Source organism: Empidonax traillii, unplaced genomic scaffold, assembly GCF_003031625.1.
Source record: "Empidonax traillii isolate 1590-97213 ecotype Southwest subspecies unplaced genomic scaffold, ASM303162v1 scaffold178:size2223814, whole genome shotgun sequence".
NCBI classification, from domain to species: Eukaryota; Metazoa; Chordata; class Aves; order Passeriformes; family Tyrannidae; genus Empidonax; species Empidonax traillii.
Window position 1 is genome coordinate 975,773 of NW_020955371.1, and position 13,025 is coordinate 988,797.

Sequence of the window (13,025 nt, forward strand, 5' to 3'; positions counted from 1 at the left end):
CCCCTGGAAGCTTTCCCTGATACGTGTTCCGGCTGCCTATCTTATTTCCATTAGATTATTCTGTTATATCCTCTTTTCCCTGCTCTTTTCCCCACTTCAACTTCCTCAGTGTTTCCACCCTTCAAATAATCATGGGCAGCTATCTGGGCCATCCCTGGCTGGTGCTTCTCAAGCTGAGTAAGCACTCTTATAACCCAATCCCTCCAGGCAGCTGATTATTTTTGTTGTTTTTCTGTGAATGCCTCCTGCTTTTGACTTTGGGGTTTTTTGTGCTGTGTTGGCCAAATGCCAACTCCCCCCCTCACACAGAAAAGCAGCTCACCCTTTCATTCACAGATATGGCTGTCTTGCTTTTGCTAAGGATGCTTTAGGTTAAGGCAACAGATTCTACACTAGAGCTTTTTAATTTTTTCCGAATACCTTTATTGCCTTGTCACCTTCCTAAAGTTATGGGATGCTGGGAATGTTTTCTAGCATAAACCTGACTTTGGGACAAATCTCTGCAAAATGAGATACATTTTTTGCTGTGAGAGAACTAGGAAATTTTTATCTAGTCAGTTCTATGTGGTCCTTCAGAGGTTTCTCAGCTACCAACACCATAACACAATCTGTACTGAGTGTACTTACGAGTAAGATTTGACAACTACATAAACATTGTTAAATAAAAATACACTTTTTTTTTCTTTAATTTCCATGAAGATACACACGTTAAAATGGGTCCTTACGTGTTAATAATCCAAATCACTTTAGCAAAAGCATTTGTGTATGAAGTCACTGTAAGCTGCATTGACCAGGGTCTCTGTTGTAATGGCATCACTGACTCATTTCTGCTGTTTAAGGCAGATAAACCATATGCCATGTAACTATGGCCAGGCCTGTTGAAAGCATGTCTTGATAGAAAAGCATTCTACAAATGCTGACCATGCTAATTAATCACTGCATTCAAAATACAAATAGTATCCTGGACTTCTTGGAGTTTTGAACTTTCCCATCTCATTCTGAGGGATGATTAGGACCTGACTCTTACCTATAAACCTGAAAGGATTAATGAATTAAGACCAGCTAGCTCAAATCTCCTGACTTGCTTCTTTTTCACGGGAATTTCAGTGTTTCATCAAAACCATTGCGCAAATTCATATGCTTGAGATTTCATTCCTGGAGCCTGGGCTCCGATACTTTGCATTAGTAAGAAATCTCACCTCTTGTGATCAGCCCAAGGTGAACAGATGAGCTTTCCAAGGGAGGTTGCCATGGCCCTGTGTGCATCCTGATGCCAGGGTTTGGCTGATGGAGTCCCACATGAAGGCTCCCACAGTACTTCCCACTGTCTGTACCCAGTCCCAGTGGTGGGATGGCCCTGCCTGCCCAGGCAGGGCCTCTGTTGCCCCTCAAAGTCCCTCCACAGGAGCCACCACCAGGACACCTCCCTGCCATTTCCATTTCTGCCGGGTGAGTTCCAACCCCAAGGGATTGCTCTTCCTTTAAAAGCACCCAACACCTGAAACCCTGGGCACGTCAGGGAAGAACTAAGAATATTTCAGGCACAATGATGTGATTATTGAACTATTTCTCTTTAGGTCCCTTTGGGTAACTTCATGAAAGGAAAAGTCTGGAAAGCGGTGTGAATGTTAGCAATACAGACTCTGTAACAATCAGGTAATGAGTAAAATAATCAGCACCTATCAGGACTAGGGAGGTAAAGGTGCAGCTTGGAGATACACATAAGCAGAGGAAGCTGGATCACTGCAAAACCTTCCCCTGTCTCCCTCTTGGCTGCCTCCATCATACTTGAAAAAGCTGCTCCTGCAGAAGGCTGATACTTTCAGCCTATTTCATCCCACATAACACAACAAACAAACAAAACTCAGATTCGCAGGTAGGAACCCTGGAGCACATTTGGATTTAATTGCTTTTCTTTGTTTAGGTCTGGATGTAATGAACAAGGGAGACCTGGATTTTTTTTTTTTAGTGTTTGTATTTGAAACACGCAGTGCTCAACAAAAGGTAAAAATCTTACCCCTGTGTAGCACAGCACTGGGGGAGAGACATTCGTATAGCCCTAAATAGTGTGTGTCACCATGCTGCTAAAAGCAATGGCCCTACTCAAGGGAGGCTGACCAGGCAGCTCTCCTTCTCACTGCATTGAAGAGTAGCCCAGAAGAGATTACTAGAAACCAACATATATGACAGTAAAACAAATACCAGCAACGTAAAACCAAGGGACTTCGTGTGCTCAAGCTTTGTTTATGGCAGGCAAACTCATCAAAGTATCCCAACCAGTTCTGCCACTGGTCTGGCTGGAGTGATGCTGGGGAGTAAACAGCTCTCCTGTGTCTGGGGCTGGCAACCAGCAAAAACAGGAGAAACCACCAGCCCTACACATACTGCAGGAATGGCTCCCATGTGCAGATGTCTGCTCAGCACAGCTGGTAACATGATGTAATTTGGTTTCATTCCACAGCATATTAAAAATCTACTTTGTTTAGTATAGAGGCAGCCTAAGCTTTATCTTTGAAGGAACTCCTACATCCTTGTTTTTCTTCCACGGGCTGGAATGGTAAGCTGGTAAGTCAAGATTGGCCTGGGTTGATGATGACTTTTCCTTTCTACTGACATTGTGACCCACTAAGACCTGTTCTACCTTTGGGACCCCCAAGGGTTCTTGAAACCATAGGTGTTGTGGTATCTTGCCGTTTCCTTCTTGCGAGACATTTTAAAAAACCAGAACCAACAAACCACTAACCCCCAACCCAAACAAAGACAGGAATATGTACAGAGAGAAAAAGGAAGATGTTCCTTGTGGAATATATTTGTTGATATGAAAGGGAGTTTTATTAAATGTTTTCAAAACATTCCTTCTTATGTTGGAGTGGTGTAATTAAGAGTCCTTTTTTACCTTTTAAGTTCTTTTTACTATGCTTCTCAGATATAGGCTTGGTGTCAACTGATACATGCTGGTGCTAAGCATGAACACAGCACAGAGTCAACTTTGTTCTTCTTCATTGTGTAAAGATTATGCTACTCTTTCATGGAAATGTGCACCCAGGGTTTGATGATATATATGTGCCAGAATTGCCTGGCTTTTTTGGAATAGAGTAGAGTAGAATAGAATAGAATAGAGTAGAATAGAAGAGAGTAGAGTGGAGTAAAGTAGAGTAGAGTAGAAGAGAGTAGAGTAAAATAGAGTAGAATAGAGTGGAGTAGAATAGAATAGAATAGAATAGAATAGGAATAGAATAGAATAGAATAGAATAGAATAGAATAGAATAGAATAGAATAGAATAGAATAGAATAGCTTTGTGTTGGAAAAGACCCCTAAGATCATCAAGTGCCACTGTTAACCTGGAACTACATAGTCCACCACTGGCTGTATGAGGAGAATGAAACTGAAAACAGGCATTCAGGAAGTTGTTCAGCAGGTGGGGAAGGAAAAGCAGGGGGGTCGGAGTGCTGGTGCTGAATCTCCACTTGTCTCGGGCACACCACTCCTTCCGCGCCTTCTTCGGTATAACGAGGACCCGAAGCACCAGTTCAGGGTTGAATAAAAAACTGTCGAAGCGCTTCACCTGCATCACCCCGGAGCCGCCGGACGCGTCCGCGGCGCCGGGACACGAAGCCGCGGGAGGATGGCCAGGGAGGATGCCCCGGGAGGATGACCGGGAGGATACCCCGGGAGGATGGCCAGGGAGGACGCCCCGGGAGGATGACCGGGAGGATGCCCCGGGAGGATGCCCCGGGAGGATCCCTTGGGACGAGCCCCAGGACGAGTCCCGGGCGGGGCGGCGCTGTGAGCGGAGCGCGGGGCGCCCCCTGCGGGCGGGCGGCGGGGCGGTCGCGGTCACGTGGATGTGACAGCGGCGGTGCCCGGCCAGCCCCAGTCGCGGCAGCGGCACCGCAGCGCCAGCGCCGCCGCCAGCCCGAGCCGGGCGGGGACAGCGGGGCCAGCGGGGCCGGGCCGAGCCCACGGGTAGCCGCCGCCGCGGTGCCGGGCGGCGGCGGGCGGGGGAGGCGGGCCGGGCGCGGAGCGGAGCGGGGAAGCCGATGCGGAGCGATCGCGGGCGGGCGGCGGGAGCAGCAGCCATGGCGGGGCCCCGCTGAAGGAGGCGGCGAAGGAGGAGGAGGAGGAGAGGGGAGGAGAGGAGAAACCTCCGCATTCCCTCCCTCCGCGCCCCGTCCCCCCGCGCGGACCGCCCGCCCGCCCGCCTCCCCCCTGCATGCCCGGCTGAGACCGCGGGGAGGACTCAGCACCCGCCGCGGCCCCGCCGCCTTCCCGCGCCCCGCCAGCCGCGGACAAAGGGGGAGAGCGGGCAGCCAGAGGAGGGGAGAGCCCGTCCCCGCCGCGCGAGCATGGCGGACCGCAGCCTGGAGAGCGTGTCCCTGCCGCTGGAGGTGCGGGCCCGGCTGGCCGAGCTGGAGCTGGAGCTCTCCGAAGGTAAAGGGGCGGCGGTGGGCGCGGGCGGCGCGGCGGCGGCGGCGGCAGCGGCGCGGCACCCCCGGCCCGCTCCCCCATCGCACACCCTCCTCCTCCGCCCTGCGGCCCTGCGGAGCCGGACCCGGCCCGATGGCGCCCGGGGGGCTCCCCGGAGGGGCCCCTCCCGCCGGCAGCCGGCGGGGGGACCCCGGCGCGGGTGGTTTTGTTCTACCTGCGAGCCCCCCGCGCTCCGGCGCGGCGCGGGCGGGGGCGGCAGCGGGGCTCTGGCGGCGGGGGCTCGGCCGCGCACGCGGTGGTGCTGCGGGAGGTGGGAGAAGATCCGCGGGGATGGATCGGAGGGGCTCCTGCCCTGCCAGGGAAACGCGGCTTCACCGAAACGTGCCGTGCTACCTGCGTGCCAAACCCCGCTGTGGCCGCATCGACAGACTCCCACGGAGTCCACGCAGCGTGTGTGTGGATGTGTGTGTCGGCTGCAGCAAAACACGCCGTGATAAGGTCGTTTTGGACAATACCAGTCAGGTTACTCAGAGGAAACGATATTTGGTGCCTTTTTTTTTTTCGGGATTTTTTTTTAATGTGCAATTGAAAGCTCGCGGTGATTCCTTGGCGTGGTTGGTTGTGATGCTCCGCCGGTCCCCGAGCTGGGAAGGCGCGCACGCAGCCCATGCTGTTGCCGTGGCAGGGAGGATGAGCAGGAGCCCCAGCCCGCCCTCCTCTCCTCAGCCCGACTCCCGCTCCCCGTTTCCATGTGCATCTGCGCCGGGGTTAGGAGCGAGAGGCAGGCAGGGATGAGTGCCTGTCAGTTGCCCTCGCTGGCGGGCATTGAGCGCCCAGAATCGTGGAGACGATTTTAGTGTATCAGATCAATCTGTCTCCCAGAGGAAGAGAGTGGGGAGTATTTATATATACTCATGCTAGGGTTGGCTCTTTCCTGAAATGCAAATCTGCTATTAGCTACCCCCCTCTTTTTTTTTTTTTTTTTTTTTTAATAAAACCCCCCAATTGTCAGGGTTCATTCACCACCGAGAGACTACAGCACTTAACAGAAGGAACAAAATGACCCAGCGTGTCCCAAATTAGTTATTGGAAGTGGTCGATATATTGAGCTGTCTGTCTGTCTTCTGTCTTTTTGTAACGGTTTGTAAGGGCTCAGAGCCAGAAAGTAAAATGCACTGGAGCCAGTTTCATCAGCAGGGAGGAGCTGATGTTGACATTGTATTTTCCTTTTAACGCTTTGAGGGTGAAGAGAATGAGCTACTGAGATTGCATGTGGCTCTCATTTCTGTGCCTCCCCCTCCCTGAGGGTGCCCTGAAAACTTGAAATAAGAGGAGTTAAATACAGTACTACCTTTCTGTGATGCACTGCCTGTCCATTGGCCCTCATCAACGGTAGTGAGGGTGGGAGGAAGGACTGTTTATGCCATGGTATATGTAACGTTACCACTTTATGCAGAAAATGCTTCTTGGTGTGCTTCTTCATTGTCTACACACCAATGAGATACTAATTAAAACAGCTGTTAGTAAATGCTTGCAAAAAAACCCAAATCAAACTGGCATAGACCTTCAATAAATATGCTAATGCAGTGTACCAAAGTTGTAATGTAGTTTTACGGTGCAGTTTCTGTTGCCGTAAGCATAATCCAAGAAGGCTCTGAGGAAGTGGGACATGGTTTCAAATTGGGCATTTGTATCTGCAGTGCTGTAACTTCCCTGCAGCTAGATGTGGAATGAGTTTAACCCACTGACAATCTATTTCCTTCTGCACCATTGATGTTACACCCGGCAGATGGGATGGCTCGTGTTTCCTGACTGTGGCAGCCTAAATGAAGATCAGTTGGAACTGGGAGGCAGGTGCAGAAAAGGCAGCATCCTTTTCAATGTCTTTCCCCAAGATGCTCTTGATGTGTTCTTAGTCAAGTACGTGACAGTGCTCAGTGCCTGAGAAAATGAAACAATTTACTGCTTAAAGCTCCTACCTTTAGGTATCCCATGTTGCAACTTTTGGCCAGTTCCCAAAATTGGTCCCAGATAGTGGGATCAGTAATTTGTAGAGTTTTGCTGTGCTGTAGAAGTCTGCTCGTACTTTGGCCACGCTAATTCTTGAGTTAAATGGTTTTCAAGGCAGCTTTGTGCATCTTTACACCCTGAATATGCAGTACCTTACGCATGTGCTTCTCTTGGCCAGTCCATAATGAGCCAGTCCAGCGCCTTCAGCGGAGTTCAGTCACTGAGATAAGCTTATGCATGTGCAAGATTGAGGTTTTAACACGTGTTATGCTTGTGACATGTTAGGGTGTCTCTGCTGCTTCTGTGAAGCAGGAAACTGTTGAAGGCAATAGACAGGTAACTGCATCCTTAAATGTGTGTTTGGGTCTCACTGATGACATTGGGAGCTGAGTGACTGCCATAATTTGTGCCCCTTTTTAAAGTGCTTTTCCGAGTTAGACTTGCTAGGAGGATGTTTTTTCAGGTGCTGCATGGCTGAATCATTGCATGCATTGTTTGTGACTGTGAGTTTTTAATTTTTGGTGCCACTGAGTGCAGTGGGTCTTACAAATGCCGCTTGTACCCAAGCAGCGTGATTCTCTGGTGCCAAAACCTGCTACGGACAGACAGTGCAGCTTTAGGAACAGCTTCTGAAAGAGCTGCTGCTTTGTGGAAAAGAGAGGAGCACCAGCAGGATTATTGCAAGGTTATTCCTTGGCTGTGAACTAAAGCTGTGTCGTTCCTAACTCTAGGAAGTGTGATAGCGTGGGTCCTGCCCACGCAGTGCATCTCAAAGCTGAACGTAAAATATCTGGTGTCCGTGTGACTGACCAGACTGCTGGGTGCTGTGCCACTTACACAGCAGGCACCGTGCAGGTGTTGTAATTACAGTCTCCACCGGTAGTCATCACACGTTTATATTTGGCCATGGCATTTTCCCCCACCTTGTAGCCAAATTCTGTGTTCCTCCTTAAGCTGCGCACTCAGAACAGCCTCACTGGTGGCAGGGATGTGGCAGGAGAGCCTCAGGAATTGTCTGCCGGACAGGTAGCATGTGCTTAGTAGCTGATAGTGCCGAATGCCTTTCTCATTGCTTGAGAGGGAGGAAGAAGGTCAAGAAGGTGTTTACTTGGTGTTCTGCGAAGTTCGTCTCTGTGGCAGTCCTAACCTGTTGGTTATTGTGGGCAAGCCACATGCCTTCCACCTTCCCTTTGCTGTGGTCTGAATGGGCTTTTTTTTGGTTTAAACATAGCTATTTAAAAGGTACTATGGATGCAAATTAGAATAACCATTTTCGATTTTGTTAGTTTCATTGTGATGATTTGTCAGGTGAAGATCAGTCAGAGCCAGAAACCCTTGCCAGGTTGCTCCATGTCTGTGTGCAGGTAGCCTGCCCCACACAAGGAGTGAGTGCCAGAGGCAACTGGCACTCTGAGGGGTGTTGAGGATGAGTTTCACAGTGATGCATTGGCATGTAACACTATTTTCAGCTTAGGGCATCAATAGTATGCTTCTGGATGTAGTTTTCATGTCACTTTGGAAAGGGAAAATTGCTTCTGTGTTTCTCAGGACATGGGGGCTCAACAGCACTTTAATTTTATGAAGATTGAAAGTTGTGGGATCATCCTTATCCCAGCAGATGTTCTGGAGACATTTGTTTTGCTGTGCTTGAGCGAAGGTGCTTGATGCCGGTATGTTACATACATGTTCTTTGACACTCCAATAGTTTCCACTGAGCCTACTAAAGCTTGCATTGCTCAGAAGTAGCCCTTCTAGGCTGATGCAATCAACATGTCACTGCAGTAGCTGTTCTTCAGGGCTGCTTAGAATTTTACGAGGCTTTAGTTTTCTAACGATGTATAAAATTGTACTGGGTGGAAATAGATGAATCATCCTGTTTTTTAGAATAGCTTGGGGGTTGTTAACTGAAGGACTGATTTAATAAAACCAGGAGTCCTGAAATGTGCTGTCTTATTAAAAAAAAGTAATTCTACAACCCCTCCATTCTTAAAAACACTTTAAAATTAAAAAAAAAAATTCCAACCCCTTTTCTCATTTTACCCTCAGTTTATGGTATACAAGGTTATATTGCCCTTCTAATTACTTCCTGAACCAAAATTAATTAGGTAAAGATGCTCTATAGTTCTTCCAGTATTTTATCCAAGTGTCAGATAACATAGCAGAAACACGTAAAGAACCACAGACGCCACATGGAAAATGTGGAAACCATCCTGTTCAGAAACTGTTCTCCCTGTATTCCACACTATCCTTCCATTCCTCTTCCATTTTAAACATATGAGGCATAGCAGGTTTCTTTTTTTGAAAGTCTGAACTTTTCTCCAAAGAGCACTTTCAGAAAGAGTCTCAGCAGATCTTTAATGAGCGGTTACTGATTCCCAAAGGCACTGGATGTGCAGTCACCTAATTAATTTGGTCCTCAGCTTTCGTTGTATCGACTGGTTTGATTATATTTGATTATATTACTTGGGTTGATTAAGTCATTGCCTGGCCAGGTTTATTATTTTATAAGATATAAATTCTATCTTTTGTTGTATGCATGTAGTCACTGGGTTGGGACCAGAAATGTGTAGTTAACTCCTCTAGTTGTTATTTCTCCATAACATTTGCCAGCCGGCTCTTCACTCGCAGTAAGGTTTCAAAGTGTGAAAATTTCAATAACTAGCACACCTCTGTGATTCGGGAGGCAAAGTCATCCTTTTAATTCACTCCTTGAGAGATAGTGCTCTGCTTAGCAAGTGGGTATCACCTGCTCAATGACAGTGTGTTAATACTTCCTCAGTTTAGGTGAGAAATGAACTAAGAAATTCAATACTCACATTTGCTTCTTGTTGTTTTTTTGAGTCATTGGGGTGCAGTTGGCTCATGTTTTCGGTTATTTTTTCTGGCAAAGAGAGGACTAATTTACTCCAAATACATAAAGCTGAAATTTTCACGTCAGTTACGTACAAGATCTAAGGCTTTTAAGAAAATATACTGGATACCATGGGAGTTATGATAAAATCAAGAGTGCTGGCAACAGAAACTTCTCTTTCTTTGTAAGATAAAGCTCTTCTCATCAGCTGTTTTGTTTCTCTGATGGTGCTCAAGTTGGAGAGGGACAGTAACTCGATTATTTTAAAACCAGGTTCAATTCACTCATGAATTAACCATTTGCATTTTAAGGCACTGAAATTTGAAGAGGGTTTTTTTTGTGTGTTTTTATTTTTTTTTGGTTTTGTTTTGTTTTTTTTGTTTTGTTTTACCTGCTTGACTTTACTGTGCTATTTGGATTTAAGGGCTTCTAATGGGTGGTGTCATGTCAAAAGAATTCTCTGCTACTCATTCAGTTGAAGTACATGGTAATGCCTTGTAAAATAGACTATGCAAATCTCCAGGATGTTCCCAGAACAGCTGTCCCGAAGGCATGCTGTAAATATACCTTTATTGCCAGCTGATGTTGAGCAGCACTGATGCCCAAGGGTTACACTTAATAGATCATTCAGATGATCTTTACTGTGTTACACAACTGACGTACTCAAAACACTTCTCCCAAGGATGTGCGAAAATTGCCACGGGGGTGTCAGTTTTATAGGCAAAGCAGGGAGTAAGCAATGTATTTAGAACGAGAACACGGTTGTAAGGAGCTGCCCTTTGCAGCTTCAGGGTACGTCTGCGTGATGCTGCTGTACAGAGCAGGGAGCAGGAGCCAGCGCTGCTTCCCCTTGCCAAACCAGCAGCGCAACGTGCACCTATGGCTGTGAGTCAACATGCTGCTTTTCTCTGGAAGGGTGTTGACCTGCCTTTGTTAATCCATTAGAAGGGGATTGCTGTCATTTTGATTTTGAGCAAACCAAATACCCTTTCAGTATCAAAGGGATTGAGGTTTATCACACCTCTTTGTTTTTAATTATTTTTTTTTTTCTCGGGGAAAAGTATTTTCATGCCGTATAAAATGCATATATAATAAACTAGTTGTTGAGGCAAGATTTGGATTGAGAGTATCAAAAAGGTCAAAGTTTCTCTGAAGGAATATCGATGGACTCCTTTAGGTTTTCGTAGCTGCGAATGGATGTCTGAGGTGTGGTACAGAGAATCCTAAATGTACCATAGCTCTCCTATACTTAAAAATGCATTGACTGCGTTTTAATTTTTTAAGAGGCTATTTGTATAACGCATCAAGCAGGACATATAATTTTTTAAAAATAACTGCTTTAATTCCCCAGCAACTGTCAGACAAGATGACTCACTGCAGTATAAGAATTCACCACAGCACATCACAGAATTGACACAAACTCTTAATCCATGTAAAATTATGCATGTATATTCCCCTATCTTCCCGGTGGGTGAGCTTCAATTTTTTCCAAACTCCTGATGATCCCATTCTGCCTTCTCTCCTCCCCCGCCTGCCTTTTTTTCCCCTCCCCTTTCTTCTTAAGTACCTCCTTGCAGTCAGTAGCTCCAGTGGTCTGGATGCAGCAGTCTTTTCCTGGCTTGTGAAGAGCCTTTCCTGATTGTTAAGAACAGCCCCTGATTCTCCCCTTGGCTGTGTGTGGGGTGGGGCATTTCCAAAATATGATTGCTCTCTGCAGAGTTCTGGTCTTTCCTTGTATTACCAGGGTAAACATACACTAAAAAATGGGAACTGGTTTCATTTAACTCCACTTGGTGCATTGCATTAGGGAATTGCTCATTTTAGAGCTGTATAAATAAATCTTTTGTGTTTTTTTGGGGGGTAATCTTAGCTAGTGCTTCTAATTGCTAGCCAGTATTATTTATCACTAGTATTAAATATAACTTTGAAACATGTATAAAACATACTGGGGATGCCATGATATTCTGCAATAAACCAGCAAATATAGGAATAGAAAACTTAAATTAATACAGCTTGAGACAGATGCTGGGAAGACTGTGGCCACAGCTTTGATTTAAGCCTCTGGCCACAGGAGAGAAGGCTTCTGCCTTAGAGCCATGTGAAATCCTACCAGGACAGCCCCTCCTCTCGGGGGATGGAGGGAGCCATGCCGGGGTGCTTCTTGTAGTCCCCCCTTTTGAGAAGAGGGTTCTTTGCTGGTTCTCGGCAGTTTGATAGGCAAAGTCTCTTTGACACATAACCTGCAGAGCTTAGAGCAGCATCAAGTGCCGGGGTGTGGATAATTGCCACGTTATTTTACAACAGAGGTTGTCAGTGAAAAATACATGATGTCTTGATGATCTCTTTTTAAGACTATCATGGTTATTATTGAACAGCTAGAGAAAGAAAGGATTCTCATAAAGGATCTTGATAACTCGGAAGAGAAATTATTTCCTATGGTTTTTGATTTCCAAAGACTGGACCATTAATATGCCATCATTTAGGATGCTTTTATGTGTGTGGCTGGGTCTGCAGAATGGTGGCAGTTGAGGGATTTTTCAAATGTTGTCTGCTTAATATGAAAGTAAAAATGGGTCTTAGGACTTGTTTGGTCCTATTTCTGTCTGGATCCAGAAACCGTATCTCCTAACTATGATATCTGCAGTTTCTTCATTCAAATCTTGTCTTGATCTATATGTAAGATTACAATTTAAAAAAAAAAAAATCTTGTAAATCTGGTCTGGTAAGAGCTGTTCAGAAGCCAGGAAAATGTTTCTTAATTAACTCTGTGACAAATATTGAAGTGTAAATAATGGATCCTGACCCATTCACTGGTAGGCTGCTGGTTGAAAGTTTGCCTAGACTAGCAAAAGTTCAGAGACTTTTGGTTGTCTTAGAGACCCAAAGGAACTGTTCTGACACTCTTTTTCCTACTATGTGGATGCCCATGTGTCCATAAACAGCCTGGCAAAATAAAGAGACCTTAGCAACAGTCTCCTCAGAGAAAGCAGGCCTGGACTGTTCCATCTGTGTGGACCCTCCAGAAAGAGTTATGTGGTATCAGCAGGATGATTACAGGGCTTTTGCATCTATTACTGCCATTTAATGAGAAAATAGACCAAAATGGTCTTTGGGCTTCTAGTATCTCATTATGGAACAGTTTTGAAATTGTACAGAAAATTTCCTTCTGAAATCCATACAATCTATGACTAGTCTCATACAGCTGCATGCACCAACGTAATAGCAAATAATGAAACTTCACCTTTTTTTCTTTTGAGGTGATATCCTAAGTCATATTAGCTCATATTTTTCATGGTTACAATTGCAAGGAGAGTGAGCAAAATTTAGAATTTTGCCTCTCTTATCCTTGTTAAAAGAAATATCATTCAAATAATGAGAAAGTATTTTTGATGAATGTTTGAACAAATAAAATGACGGCATTATGGAGACATGTGAGCAGTTCAACTTTGGTGAAGAATCTTAAAATGGAAATTGTGTTTCAAATGCTAGACTTCTTTGACAGATGCCTGAGGATGAGCAAAAAACAGTGAAACAACCTAGTGAAACAACAAAATACAGAAACATCCCTCTTCTTTCCTGAATGATGATAATGGCAAACCCCTGTGCTGAATTCACTGGAAGAGCCCAGTTTCATTGGCCGTATTTTTTTAGTCTAAAAAAAAAAGCATTCTTTAGAAGATGCTGTAAGTTTTCTAAGTTTTTGAAATGAGGGGTTAACCTGTTTTAGGAAAAAAT

At 45.8% G+C, this 13,025-nt stretch overlaps 1 protein-coding gene across 5 annotated transcripts in view; it reads left to right on the forward strand.

Moving 5' to 3' along the window:
• The first annotated feature begins 4,203 nt into the window (after positions 1–4,203).
• Positions 4,204–13,025, forward strand: part of DIP2C (disco interacting protein 2 homolog C) — a 307,685-nt gene continuing 298,863 nt past the window's right edge. For all 5 annotated transcript variants that reach the window (XM_027886135.1, XM_027886137.1, XM_027886136.1 and 2 more), the window contains exon 1: positions 4,204–4,432. In XM_027886135.1, coding sequence (XP_027741936.1) covers positions 4,348–4,432 — 85 coding nt within the window. In that variant the 5' untranslated portion in view covers positions 4,204–4,347. The remainder of the gene's footprint in view (positions 4,433–13,025) is intronic.